The sequence below is a fragment of the Apium graveolens genome, chromosome 7, assembly GCF_009905375.1.
Source record: "Apium graveolens cultivar Ventura chromosome 7, ASM990537v1, whole genome shotgun sequence".
Lineage (NCBI taxonomy): Eukaryota > Viridiplantae > Streptophyta > Magnoliopsida > Apiales > Apiaceae > Apium > Apium graveolens.
Window position 1 is genome coordinate 19556359 of NC_133653.1, and position 15645 is coordinate 19572003.

The window sequence follows — 15645 nt, forward strand, 5'->3', positions numbered from 1 at the left end:
CCTCATCTATTCATCGTATCATTATTCATTTTACTAAGAGAGGACCATCAAATGAATTTAATTAAACTGAATTTCTAAATTACAAGTCATTATATTTATCCGGTTTACTTACAGGCATATCACCATCATGAAGTAGAAACTTCAATCTCGTGCAGCTCCCAGGGTTCATTCTAATATGTTAGACGCGTGGATAATTGATTTCACAAATTCTCATTTGACATGTAGTCATAATAAACTTGTTGGATAAACTTAACTCTTTGTGTTCTAAGGAATGTTCTAGAAGGCTGCACTATATTCATAGAACCTGATAATGTATTTATTTTAGATACATGTATGTTGGTTGATATTCTCCTCATAATTCATGGAGAAATATGTATTTAAAGAGTATTGTATTAATCAGAAATAAGATAAGTAATACAAGAGATATAGTTCTATATTGTGTTCTGCACTCTACATACTAAAATCATACTGTAATCATACATAAAAACACCAACATATTGGTATCAGAGCCTACACCATGAATAACTTTTTTGCTGTTCCAAAACTTACCAAAGAAAATTATGGACACTGGAGTATACGCATGAAAGCACTGTTGGGGTCGCAGGAGGCATGGGACATTGTTGACAAAGGATACGAGGAACCTGGGAATGAAGGAGCTATGAATTAGGCTCTGAAAAATGCTCTAGAAAAGGCACGGAAACAAGATCAACAAGCTTTATCAATTATACACATGGGCTTAGATGCAGACATGTTTGAAAAGCTGGCATTAGTAACAAAATCAAAGGAAGCCTGGGATATTTTGCAGAACAATTTCAAAGGGGTTGACAAAGTTAAAAAGGTATGATTACAAACCCTACGTGGTGAGTTTAAACCATTACATATGAAAGAAACAAAATCGGTTCCAGATTATTTTACAAGAGTCTCTTCTACCGTAAATCAAATGAAGAATTATGGAGAAAAGTTTGAAGATGCTCGTGTCAATGAAAAGATATTAAGATCTTTGAATACAAAATTGCAAATTGGTGGCATATCCATTGAAGAATCAAATGATACGGAAACCATAACCACTGATCAACTCATGGGATCATTACAAGCATATTCAGAAAGATTATTGAAGAAGGAAGAAGTGGATTCTCTGGTGTTAAAAACTAATGCTTCTGTTGAAGATAAAGACAAGCTGCTGTACTCACAACATACTAGAGGAAGAGGTCATGGACGTGCAAATCAAAGTTTTAATCGAGGCAGAGGATGAGGATATATAAGCAATAGATTTGAAGGAAGAGAGCAAGCAAATTAACAAAACTGGCATGGAGAAGTTAGTAGCCGTGGTAGAGGCGGCAGAATGACTCCAGGAAGAGGTTCAGGCAGAGGTTCCAGATCAAATGAATTTTATAATTGTGGAAAACTTGGACATTTTGCAAATGATTGCTGGTTTAACAAAATGGTTGAAGAGAAGGCAAACATAGCTGAAATAGGAGAACAAGAAGATGGAGTTTTGTTAATGGCCAACAAAGAGATGATTCAAGAAGAAGATGGAATTTGGTACCTTGACAGTGGTGCCAGCAACCACATGAGTGGGCTCAAACATATCTTTACTGATTTAAGAGAAATAAATTCAGGATTTGTGTCTTTTGGTGATGCATCAAAGGCTGAAGTCAAAGGAAGAGGTGAAATTTGTTTTTCCAGAAAGGAAGGAAGACAAGGAAAAATTAAAGATGTTTATTATGTTTCGGAGATGAAAAATAATATTCTTAGCCTCGGACAACTACTGGAAAAAGGATACTCAATTTTCTTGGAGGATAAAGTTATGTTTTTGAAGGACAAAAATGGAAGAGTAATTGCTCATATGGAAATGACACAAAATTGGATGTTCAAATTAAATTTAAGAAATATACAGGAAACTTATATGCAAGTGAAGATGGAGGACAAAGCAACTTTGTGGCACAGGAGACTCTGACACCTACACTAATGTGGTCTAAAAGAGAGGTCAAACAAAGGAATAGTTCATGGGATTCCAAGCATGGATTTTTCAGGAAATTTTTGTGAAGAATGTTTATTGGGGAAGCAAACAAGAAACTCCTTCCAGAAGAAGGCAATATATCGTGCTACAGAGCCTCTCGAATTGGTGCATACGGACATTTGTGGTCCCGTCACACCTAAATCATTCAGCTCCAAGAGGTATTTTCTTACATTTGTTGATGACTACTCTCGAAGAACATGGGTTTATTTTTTAAATGAGAAATCTGAGGCATTAAAAGCATTCAAGAAATATAAATTTTTGGTTGAAAAGAAGACGGGAATGCATATCAAAGAATTGCATTCGGATAGAGGCGGAGAATATACATCAAATGAATTCACTGAATATTGTGAAGAATAGGGCATTAAAAGGTTCTTGACAGCCCCATATTCACCAAAACAGAACGGCATGGCCAAAAGGAAAAATTGAACAATCTTAGACATGGTAAGATCAATGTTGAAGAGCAAAGAACTGCCAAAGGAACTCTGGGTTGAAGCTGTTCAGTGTGTAGTTTATATTCAAAATCGGTGTGTACACTCAAATTTGGGAGATAAAATACCTCAGGAATTGTGGAGTGAAAAGAAACCTATTGTATCACATTTAAAAGTCTTTGGAAGTGTTGCATATTCTCATATACCAGATCAGAAAAGAACAAAGCTGGAAGACAAGAGCAGAAAATATATTTCTATTGGATATGATGAGAAAACTAAAGCTTATAGGCTTCTTGATCCAGCTGCTATGAAGGTGTTTGTTAGTAGAGATGTGAAGATACAAGAGGATGATGCATATGACTGGAATAAAACACCAGAAGAAGCAGCACCAATTTCAAAAATGTTACCAACAAGCTTTGATACACCTGAAGAAGTAGAATCAGACGAGGATGAGCCCAGGAATCCTAGAACACGAGGCTTACATGACATATATGAACATGGTGAGGTGCACTTAGTATGTTTGGTGGCTGATACAGAAAGCATAGATTTTGGAGAAGCTGTGCAAAATAGGAAGTCGCATGCTGCAATGGATGAAGAAATTAAAGCTATTGAAAAGAACAAAACTTGGGAACTTGTTGAACCCCCAGAAAATTGTAAGCCAATTGATGTTAAATGGGTTTATAAGAAGAAAATGAATGTACATGGAGAAATAGAAAGATACAAGGCACGGTTAGTTGCTAAGGGTTGCCGTCAAAAAGTCAGAATCGACTATGATGAAGTCTTCGCACCCGTGGAAAAAATGGAAATAATACGACTTCTGATCTCACAAGCAGCTCAATATAAGTGGCATATTTATCAAATGGACGTAAAGTCAGCTTTTTTAAATGGAACGCTCGAAGAGGTAGTGTACGTGAGCCAGCTGTGGCGCCTTCCAAACCCGGGTCAGAAGTTTGGGGTCCACACACACACCTTAATTATAACCTACTTATAACAATAATAAAGATAATAATAATATATGCAATGACCCTACTTACCAATCACCACGGACCGCAACAGGTTAAAGTATGCACACAAGCCAAACACACTAATATATTACAAACTGTTCAAATCCCAACTATTTCAAATTTAAACTGAGTATTAAACATTATTACAACTTTTACAAACTTAAATTATTCCAAAAGAAGCCTACTAGCTCAGCTTTCTCAACCTGAACCCCTAGCTCTCGCGCTGGACTGGGGATTCTCTTTACCAACTGGTTCATTTTTAACTGGAAAGAATATAAACAACATCGCACGAATGAGCTAACTAGCTCAGCAAGTCACAATGACAAAACTTAGAATAATGATCATCAGGTGAATATGTTTATGATATCAAGTGAACAATGGATTATGATTTAGAATTGGATATTATACTTTTAATTTAAAAACCAAGGTTAGGGTGCTGATCAGTCACGCACTAACCCCGAGCAAGGCACACAACATTGCTCTAACTACTGGATCCAAGGGACACATTGGCCTAACTTGACCATTATATGGTCTGACCACGAATCTGGTCCACAATTTTATAAAAACAATCCAATTCTAACATAATAACAGAATATGCAATAATAAACAATAACCAAAATCATTAACAACAATAAATGTTTAACAATGAAAGGGTTTCAATCCTTGTAAGGATCAATAAGGCAATTTAAAAACTTGGATGCTGGGTAATGAAAGAATTGGATAACAAAGGAATCAATGTTTCAAGGTTTCAAGGATTCGGTCTTTCAAAGTATAAGATACCATGGGTTGAGTATATAATAGTTCATTTCAGTGTTTGATATTTAGTTTGTATGTATATGTAGAGTAGTATCGTAGATTTGTGGTTCTTGTTTGGGTATACAATAATCAATGGATTAGAAAGAATATGATTCATGGCTCAAGGACAATAACTGAAATCAGGATTTAGGTTTCTGTGCTTCAAAGCACTTGCAATATCACGGGATTATCAAGTACTACAATATCACAAGAAAGTTCAGAACACTTGCCTGGTATTAGCTTACTACACTGCACTCGGTTCCAATCACAACTGTTTTACTCCTCAACTACCTGTTTCCCTTTCCTACGTCTTGCCTCTTCTGCTCACATATCATAAGCATCTATCAATAATTTACTCATGGAATTCTATTCAACATATACTTCTATCTACCCTTCGTTTTACCCAAATCCGATTGACGGATTGAAAGTTATTCAATAATCAAGTAAACACTGAATATATAGACCGATAGTCAATTAACAAGTCACATGTAGCACATAATACATCACGTAATCAATGATATATTATTTATAAAGAAGTCTCGGGTCATAAATAGGCTTTCTGGTATTTAAAATGATTTTTAAAACATTTTTCGGAATTAAAACGGGTCGTTGGATCAATTTTGGGTTAATAAATAGGGTTCGGTTGGCCCATTCTGGCTCCGAAATAATTTTAGAATAATTATCGAGCCTTGGAAATAATTTAGAATAATATTTTAAAGCTCGAAACTAATTTTCAGAATTTTTAAATCATTTTTAAATAATTAAATCTAATTAAATAACTAATTAAAATCATTTAATAATTAATTAAATCAATTAATCAATTAATTTTCGAATTAATTGACCAATTAATCAATTATAAATTAACTGAAATTAATTAACTAATTAATTTAGATTTATTTGTGAATTAAAAATAATTTTCAGAATTAAAATAATAATTTTTAGAATTTTCAGAAATAAAAATGAATTTTTATAATAAAAATAAATAGGAAATATGATTTTTAAACATTTTATAAACAGGAATCCTAAATTTGCAAAGTCTGGAAACTTCAGGGACCTAACTATATCGTCCCCAAAAGTCCAGGGACCAAACTGCAATTTTACACCCCGTCGCCGGAAAACAGTCGGGTTCGCCGGAGAACACGATTCCGACCTCCTCACCTTACCACAAGCTCCAGATCACATCTACAAATTACCAGGAATACAATCATGCAATCAAAACGACCTAACAATCCCTGAGTTGGCCGGAATTTGGCCGTGAACATCGGAAAACTTCAAAACACAACTCCCTTCTCTACAGACCTCATTGGTTCATGAAACTTATACGACTAGATTGCAAATTTCACAGAGAACACAACCCACTATAACACAACATCAATCTATCACAGAATAAGAAACCCCCAAATTTCAATTAAGAACATTCATACGGGTTATAAACCCTAATTTTGAAATTCGAAAATTAAACCCACTTTTGAGCATGTTATTGAACTCCAAATCAGACGTATGACATATGAAAATCATCAGGAAAACAAGCTCTACAACATGCAATCACCAAATCATACAAACAATCATCCGAACAAAAATTCATATTTTTAATAAAATAAATTCGAAAATAAATAATTTTTTAGAAAAATAACCTTGATTTCTGCAGTGAAACAAAGCTCAGAATCTGATAGAACACCTCAAATCCTTCATTTTGGTTACTCAAGCTTTGAAAACAGAGATCGGTAACGCCTTCGTTTTGCTGTTTGATTCTTAGAACAGTTTATGTAATTAGGGCTTTTCTCTGAAAATTATATAATTATCTGTCTGCAAATGATTTTGATGCGAAATAAAATACGGTAAAAGGCTATTTATAATTACGGAAAATTAGTATCCCGTTGGATCATTCCCGATATAAAACGGTACGTTTATTTGTAAAAACTGATCCAAACGGTATCGGTTTTCGGGATAATTATCCAAATCAGTACAATTTGTACTGCGGTCTTGGTCTCAGCGCCTGGTTACACGTATTACGAAGTGATAATTGGGATAGTTTAATAAAAAGCTCCTGTTTATCGAAAATACGGGTTTTATGGATTTACCGAAATGAATATTGTATCGAAAATGTTGCGCCGGGACCCGCGCAGGACAAACCGTAAGCCGGATCGAAAAAGTCGAAACATGGAATATGCTCGAAATATTACAATTAGGTTAGGAAGGAGTTCTCGAAAGAGTTTCGGGTTCCAAAAACGTAACAACGGTTGACGTCGGTTGGTTCCCGTTTTTATAAAATATATTTTAATTACCCGGAAAAAGATTTTAGAAATTTCATATGATTCTTATAAATCCATAAACCAACATAAAAATAATTAGGAAGATATGACAATAATCTATATTTTATTTTGGACATGTAAAATTTAAAATACTCAATTAATATTATTTTTGAATATTCAAGTACAGATAACACTTAACAATTAGCTCACAGAATAGATACTGAACACACATAATAATTATATAATAGCAAAAATAATTACACGATATATCCCGGATATTACACCAGCCACCTGGATATGTAAAGGCAGGAAACGAAGGAAAGGTGTTGAGATTATATAAAGTGCTTTACGGTTTAAAACTGGCACCGTGAGCATGGAACACTCGTAGTGATTCCTATTTCAAGAAGAATGGATTTGTGCAGTGTCCGTATGAAGCTGCTTTGTACGTCAAAGAAAGGCAAGGTAATTTGCTACTCGTTGCACTCTATGTGGATGATTTAATTTTTATGGGAAACAATGAAAGTATGATCAAAGAGTTTAAACAAGAGATGACACAAGAATTCGAGATGACAGATTTGGGTTTGCTGAGATTTTTTCTCGAAATTGAAGTAAAGCAAGATAAGTCTGGTATTTTTATATCACAGGAGGCTTATGCTAATAGTATTTTGAAGAAATTCAAGATGGAACATTGTAATCGAGTTGGAACACCCATGGAATCGGGCACAAAACTTTCTAAATTTGAGGGAGGAAAGTCAGTAGAAGCAAATTTATATCATAGGTTGGTTGAAAGCTTGAGGTATTTTACCTGCACTAGGCCTGACATTGCATATAGTGTTGGTATTGTAAGCAGATTTATGGAAGATCCAAACCAGTCACATTGGAAAGCAATTAAAGGATTCTGAGATATATTAAAGGAACAAAGTCACTCGGATTATTTTATTCAAGTACTGCAGACTACAAGCTACTAGGATACTTGGATAGTGATTGGTGTGGAGATGTGGATGATCGTAAAATTACTACTGGATATATGTTTTTTATGGGAGAAACAACGTTTACATGGTAGTCTAAGAAGCAGCCTATAGTTTCGTTATCAACGTGCGAGGCAGAGTATGTGGCGGCTTATTGTTGTGTTTGTCATGTTATTTGGCTAAGAAGGCTTGTGAGTGAATTGACTCTTCTGCAGCAAAAGTCTACTGAAGTTCGAATTGATAATAAGTCAGCAATAGAGCTTGCAAAAAACCCAGTACATCATGAAAGGAGTAAACACATTGATGTTAAATTTCAATTTATCCATGAGCATGTGAAGGAGAAGAATGTGCATTTACGTCATGTTGTTAGTAGTGATTAGATCGCGGATGTGCTTACTAAACCATTGTCCAGAAATTTGTTTGATACATACAAGAGGTTGATAGGAATGAAAGATCGAAAGGAGTTAGTTTAAGGAAGGAATATGTTGGATAAACTTAACTCTTTGTGTTCTAAGGAATGTACTGGAAGGCTGGACTATACCACATTTGAATGTTGTCAAGTTATATTTTTTAGTATCATAAGTAAAACTCATTATCTGGTAGTCAACGATTACATGTCAAATGAAAATTTATAAAACCCCTTACACACACATCAACTGATTATAATGGAATTAGGGGTGTGAGATACCACATAGCATATAGCCAACAAGGAGATTAGATGATTTTCCAAAGACCTCTTCATCAAATGAAAAATCTATGGTAACAAAAGTACTTAATAGCTACATTAACAAAATTAGCTAATTATTTGTCTACCATTGATACATATTTATATTAGAAACTAAAGTATGATAAATCATCACTTAAATATTTGAATTTTGATATAGTGATGTATCACGGGTACCCCACTATTATATTCACCAATGAATATAAACATACATAATTAAAATTGCTAAACAGAAAAATAAAAATTATGGGAAAATGACTTTCCAATCCCATCTCCCATATGTTTAAGGATTAGATTAGCTAAAGCTTCCAAATTATTGAAACAACTTGCATTCACAAATCCTCATAATATAACTAACCAATAATATAAAAGAAAATTGTATCACTAATTTTCTTGAATTAATATGCATTTTTATTTTTATGAATACAACTATTAAAAAACGAAATCTATATAATCTAAGGATTGTTCATGAAACATCATCACTTAAAAAAATTAATTTCAATGTAATGTTGTACCATGAACATCCTCAAATTATCTGGATTTGATAAACTATAACACATCTTTGTTTACCAATTTAAATATTTTTACACTATCATTATATGAGAGTTCCTCTTACTATCATTCTATACAAGAATACATAAAAAAAGACACTCTTTGATTTGTAATTTGTATATAGGAACATAGATTGTGCAGGTATTTATTGTAGAATACAGGCATATGAAAAAATAAGTCAATAACATTACTATTGAATTCAAAGTGTAAGGTATGTTTACAGCTGGATAACATCCACTAAATACAAATTTGATAAATACTTATTTAATTTGTGATATCTGTATACAACTCGAAAAAATAAAGGGGTTAAACATCAAATAAGTCAGCTACTGCATCCAAATGTATCAACTGATTCACTGATTACAAAACTGACTCAGATGAGTCACTCATTTAATAATTTATATCAAAAATATCACTATGTCATTAGTCGAAATTCTTAAAAGTATTATACATTGAGTTTCGCACATTTTTTATCAATGATATTACATACAAATGAAAGGTTACAAGTTCTACTATTTTAGATAATATTGTTAGATTTTTAAAATTTTATCAACTATTTATTTTTAATTTTTTGATTGTTTTATTTGATTTAAATAAAAATAAATAGTAGATAAATTTTTAAAAATTTAATAATATTATCTAAAATAAGAGAACTCAGAATCTTTTATTTGGATGTAATATCATTTATAAAAATGTTCGAAACTCAATACATAATACTTTTAAAAATTTCGACGATAGAGTTATATTTTTGATATAAATTTTCAAATGAGTGACTCATCTCAGTTAGTTTTGTAATGAGTGACTCAGTTGATACATTTGGACCAGTAGGTGACCTACTTGATATTTAACCGAAAAATAAAGTACAATTCTTTACATATATTTATATATAATATAGTTTGACATTTTTGTTATGACCCTAATATGAAAGACACATTTTTTATTAAATAATATGCAATTTTAATTGATGAGAGGTATTCATATATTTAAAAATAAATTATCTGAATATAATGCACAATGCACAATATACTTTTTTTTATGTAATGTACAATGTAACTTAACTACAATATAAAACAAATATTTTTAAATATTATGCAATTTTGTATAGTAAGAGATAATATATCAAAAAATAAATTATTTTAGTAGTAAGGGGCACATCTTTTTTACAAAAAGGATAAGAACAAATATTAAATAAGTAGTAATATATGAATATGTATATTTATCCATAATATATTTTTAAAGTGAAACAATGATTTTTAGATTATTAAGATATATGCATACTCATGATTTGTTGGTGGTTCACCAAAAGGACATATGAGCTATTTTGAAACTGGACTATACAAGTGTCCCTAATGGAATGGTAAATGACTAATTGTTAATTGGCACAATACAATATTATTTTAATTCACTTTAGAAATAAACTGAATAGTCCTTTAAGTTTGCAAAGTTGTTTAATTTAAACTTGAATATCTTTTAATTCTCAATAAATTAATATTTGAATGTTACTTAATCATATATTTAAGAGCCTGAAGCCACAAAATGCATCAAGTTACCAATGCCAAATTTTTCACAGAAGTTGTAGACATATGCCTCTAATAAATGGATGGTCTCTAACATTTTGAAGGTTTAATCAATCACCTTAATTTAAAAGATTTCTTATTTTTCAAGTCAGCTTAATTTAAGAGATTTAGTAAGTAGTAGCTAGTGCTTTGTTGGCAAGTGAACTGGTTTTGTTTTTACCTTAAATTTTCATATTACTTAGATTTTGCTTCCCTTATGTTAGACAATTCCTATATTTTGATGGTTATTTGATTGGAATGTGAATGTAGTAGAATTTCTATGTAGTAATTTTAAGTCTTGTACATCTCATATGAAAGTGGAAAACTACTTATAGACTTATAGTATTATGTGATAAGCTGGGCAATGTAAAACAAATTAAAATAGTCGGGAAAATAGGGAATTCTGAGAATTAAACTCGGAACCTCTCACTCCCTAACAGAGAATCATACAACTAGACCAAATGCCATCATGGGTGCAAACCAAGTTTTTGTCTTTCATCCAAAGAGTTTATGTCAGAGAGCATTAATTTTGTAGCAAACAACATTAATTTGGCAGCAAACACTTCTGTAGCTGTCTTTCCTTTTTAGACGATTATTGGACAAACTATTTTGAAGTATTCATTATGGTTTCTCTTGTAATTCACTAGAAGTGCACTTACCTCATACCTGTTTATTTCTAACCGTTGGTTGTGGCCTGAACGTCAAGAATATTAGGATCTAAAATATTATTGTAAATTACAATTGAATATAGACATTAAGAAATTGATTTTTGATGAGGAGCCGAAGAGCTGCAAACGTCCATCACATCTCGAACCACAAATGGATTAAACTACTAATCCACTTCAAACACGTTCATTTAATACAAATAGAAACATCCTCAGACCACATATGTCCAATTCCCTACTCACTGTTCAAATTATTATACATGTAAATGGGGACATACTATTATTACATATTTGAATAGTCTTAAATGAAACCCATCAATTTCGTATTCTTTTTTATTATTAAATTTTATAATCAGACTCGGTAAAAAATTCAGACATAATTCAAAGCAGAAAGGAACGTAGGCAAAAATAGTACGGAATATAGGGGATGATGTTAATCACGGTGAAGAATCTATAAAAATAATGTTATACAATTTATGCAACCAATTTTTTTAGAGAATATTGTACACGGACCATAAGTATAAATTGATCTTGGTCGCTTCCATGCATTACACTAAAGGCTAGAGCAAGAGTGAACCCGTGTATTTTATCTCCATTGGTTCCATCACAACACTTGCAAATCAATCTCAGCTTTCCATTGTGTTACCTCCTCTATTCATCATATCATTATTCATTTTAATAAGAGAGGACCATCAAATGAATTTAATTAAACTGAATTTCTAAATTACAAGTGATTATATTTATCGGGTTTACTTACAGGCATATCACCATCACGAAGTAGAAACTATAATCCCCTGCAGCTCCCAGTGTTATTTAGTATCAGACACCCCAAATTTATTCTAATATGTTGACGGGTGGATAATTGATTTCAAAAATTCTCAGTTGTCAAATAGTCATAAGAAAATAGCATTTTCAAATAGTAGTTTGTTACACTCCTATAACATATTTGAAAGTTGTCAAGTTATATTTTTTAGTATCATAAGTAAAACTCATTATATGGTAGTCCATAATTACATGATAAATGAAAATTTATAAAACCTGTATGATTGTAAAATAGAGAATGTAAGCGTTGAACAACTTAAAGATTTTATTGATACTCACTCCAATACTTAAACAAAACACAGCTAGAAAGTATCCTACAAAATAGGGACTACGTAACAAACCTACCTAGACTAAATCAACTACTAACGTTAAACTAAGACTTTTTCAAAAAATACTCCTACAAACTCTCCGGGCCAGGCCATGACCCAGACATGTTAGAAAAATAAATAGACAAAGCAGATAACTTCAAGTTTGAATTAACACCCCAACAGACTTCCCCTAATTCAAACTTTTCTGAACACAGTTTCTTACTCCAAGTATACTCCTCATCTTCTCAAAATTCACCACGCTTAATGCCTTCGTGAGAGAGTTAGCCCGTTGTTCCTCTGAACACAAATGTTTCAGAATGATGTCTCCATTTTCAATGCACTCTCTAATAAAATGAAATCTAACGTCAATTTACTTGCTCCTACCATAAAATACAGGGTTCTTCGCTAAGTCAATGGCTGACTTGCTATCGATAAACAGCATCACAGGTTGAATGTATTGCCCAGTAACTTGTGTCAACAATTTTCTCAATCATATCCCTTGACATGAGGCAGCTGTTGCTGCCATAAACTCAGCCTCCCATGAGGAGAGTGCAACACACTTCTGTTTCTACGAATTTCTTGTTATCAAGCTTTTATTTAGATAGAAGACCATACCGCCAGTGCTCTTTCTATCTTCTACATCTCCTGCCAGATAGCTGTCTGAGTACCCAATTACAACATTATTCTCTTCATCACTAGTATAAATTAAGCCAAAATCCATCGTTCTTTTCACATATCGTAAGACACGTTTTGCATCATTCAAATGCATCAGTGTAGGTTTTTCCGTAAACCTACTTATAACACCAACAAAATAGGCCAAGTTAGGCCTAGTGTAAATCAAGTATCTCAGCCCTCCAATTATGCTTTTAAAATTTATTGAATCCACCAGTTTGCCTCCTTCATCCTTGATGCTGATCTCTTTAGGATGCATCAGAATTCTAGTGGGATTACACTCAAACATTTCCGCCTTGTGAAATATCTTCTTTGCATATCCTGCTTGTTTCAGACATATGTATCCATCTCCTTGCACCACCTCAATACCCAAGTAATACGTGAGCTTGCCCAAATCGATCATGTCAAAACTCTTTGTCATTTAAGTTTTGAATTCCACAATAGCCTCAACACTTGTACCAGTGACTACAAGATCATCCACATAAACTCCAACGATTAAAATTTCACACCTTGTAAATCCCAGCCCTTCTAGACACTTATTAAGCTTAGAATACCAGGCTCTTGGAGCCTTTCTTAGTCCGTATAAATCCTTCAATAGCCTATACACGAGATGCTCTTTTCCACATTTCACGAATCCTTCAGGTTGCTTCACAAATACTTCCTCCTTCATCTCTCCATTAAGGAATGCTATTTTGACGTCGAGATGGTGCACCTGCCAATTACCTTTAGCTACAAGTTCCAGCAATAGTCGTATTGTCTCGATACGAGTAACATATGCAAAAAGCTCATCAAAATCCACACCCTTCCTTTGCGCATAGCCCTTCGTAACAATTCTGGCCTTATGCTTTGTGATGTTACCTTCTGCATCTCGTTTGATTTTATATACCCACTTCAGGTCAATTGCCTTTTGCCCCTTTGGTAATTCTGTTAACTCCCATGTTCCATTTCTTTCAATAGCCTCAATTTTAGCTTACATTGCCTTCCTCCATTCACCCTCTTTAGCAGCTTGTGAGTAATTGACTGGTTCATCTATGCCCATAAGATATAGTTCATCCTCCTTGAGTTCTATTAGTTCAGTGGCAGCATAAATTTCATTAAGTGCTTTGAACTTTACAGGTGGTTCATCAGTCTTAGACCCATACTCTGATATGCTCGAACTTTGACCTATAGTGTCTTCATCTTCAGGGTTGTCACTTGCTTCATGGACACCACTTCAACATCTGTGTGCTGAGTTTGAAAAGTCGACATCACAAGAAAATTACCAGTATTAATCTTGCTTGCATCTTCAATTTTACACCAATTCTACGCCTTTTTCTCCTTAAAGATCACATCTCGACTCACGTGTATCTTTCAAGTTTCAGGATCTAGCAGCCTATAGGCCTTTGTACCCGGTTCCTTGCCAAGATTCACTACTGGTCTGCTTCTATTGTAAAGCTTTTTCAGATTCACATTCTGTTCTTTCATATATGCCATACATCCAAAGACTCACAAATGATCTATACTTGGCTTTTCGTTGGATCATGCCTCGTATGGAGTAACACCAGTTACAGCACGGGTTGGAAGTGGATTCAACAAATATGTTGAGTGTCGAATAGCTTCCCCCAACAGATAGTTTGACATCTTCATCTCCATAAGTAAACTTCGCGACATCTCAATTAGGGTCCTGTACGCCTTTCGACCATGCCATTCAGTTGTGGCGAGTATGGAGCAGAAAAATGGTGAGTGATCCCAACTTCTTCATAATATCGAGCAAAATCCTTTGAGGTAAATTCCTTACCATTGTTTTTTCTAAATTTACAAATCTTTTTCCCTGAACTATTTTCGACTAACACACGAAACTTCTTGAAGGAGTCAAAAGCATCATTTTTATTTTTCAGAAGATAAGTCCACATTAATCGACTATAATTATCAATTAGAACAAATATATATTTATTACCTGCAGGCGTGGTTGGTGAGATTGGGCCAAAGAGATTGCCATGCACCAACTCAGGAGGTCTCGTTGCGATGGACTTCAATTGGCTAGGAAAATATTTTCTGCATTTCTTTGACATGAGATAACCAGTGCACACCTCTTTCGGTTGTTTGATGACAGGCATTCCCAATACCATATTATCCATGAACATGAGTTTTATGGCCTTGAAATTAACATGACCGAGAAGAAAATGCCACAACCAGCTCTCATCTTCACATCGTGACATCAAACATTGTAAATCCCTGCTATAGATTATAATTTTGTAAAATCTATTTGTTGAACATTTAACTTTTATAAGCAAATTTCCTTCTTGTTCTTTAAACCATAAATAATCTCCTCTAATAGTGATATTGTATCCCTCTTCTGCAAGTTGCCCAAGGCTAATAATGTTACTACATAAGGAGGGAATAAAATGTACCACGTTCAATGTTCTGATTTTTCCATTCTTGCACTTCAAAGAGATGCAGCCCTTTCCTTCAATTTGCACAACTGATCCATCCCCAAATTCAACTTGTCCCACTACACTTTTGTCCAATTTGTCAAAATTGGATAGTTGTCCTATCATGTGTTTACTAGCTCCATTATCTAAGTACCACCTATTGGATTCCATTTGGCTTCCAACATCACCTTGACTAAACTTTAGCTTTACCTGTTCTTTATTGATCAAAAATACCTTCTTTTAATTTTCCCTGAGTTCTGCCAAGAGGAGTGCAGGTTCCTCGTCAGGGATCTGTGCCATATGAGCCTCTTCCTTTACATCCTTGTCACGTTTTGGCTTTCTACACTCGATGGCATAAAGTCCATATGCAAGGAAATTGAAACAATGCACCTTGCTTTTATCACGACTGCTTCGTAGACCTTCTTTCGCTCGAGTTCTCTCTGTATTAATTTCACCACTACCCCTGTT

The 15645-nt window shown here is 33.7% G+C and overlaps 1 protein-coding gene across 1 annotated transcript; it reads right to left on the reverse strand.

Annotated features, from left to right (window-relative positions):
• Positions 1-13187: 13187 nt before the first annotated feature.
• On the reverse strand, positions 13188-15348 carry LOC141673366 (uncharacterized). The gene is made up of 3 exons (XM_074480108.1): positions 14703-15348; positions 13760-13963; positions 13188-13690 (listed from the first exon to the last, which is right to left on the reverse strand). The coding sequence occupies exons 1-3, from the start codon at positions 15346-15348 to the stop codon at positions 13188-13190; spliced, it is 1353 nt and encodes a 450-aa protein (XP_074336209.1).
• Between the last annotated feature and the right edge of the window lie 297 nt (positions 15349-15645).

Coding starts and splice junctions, on each gene's coding strand:
- LOC141673366 (XM_074480108.1), bottom strand. CDS start 15,348: ATGGAATCCAATAGGTGGTACTTAGATAATGGAGCTAGTAAACACATG. Junction 13,964..14,702: donor CTCACCAACCACGCCTGCAG/GTAATAAATATA, acceptor GTGTCCATGAAG/CAAGTGACAACCCTGAAGAT. Junction 13,691..13,759: donor CTCACAAGCTGCTAAAGAGG/GTGAATGGAGGA, acceptor GGGAGTTAACAG/AATTACCAAAGGGGCAAAAG.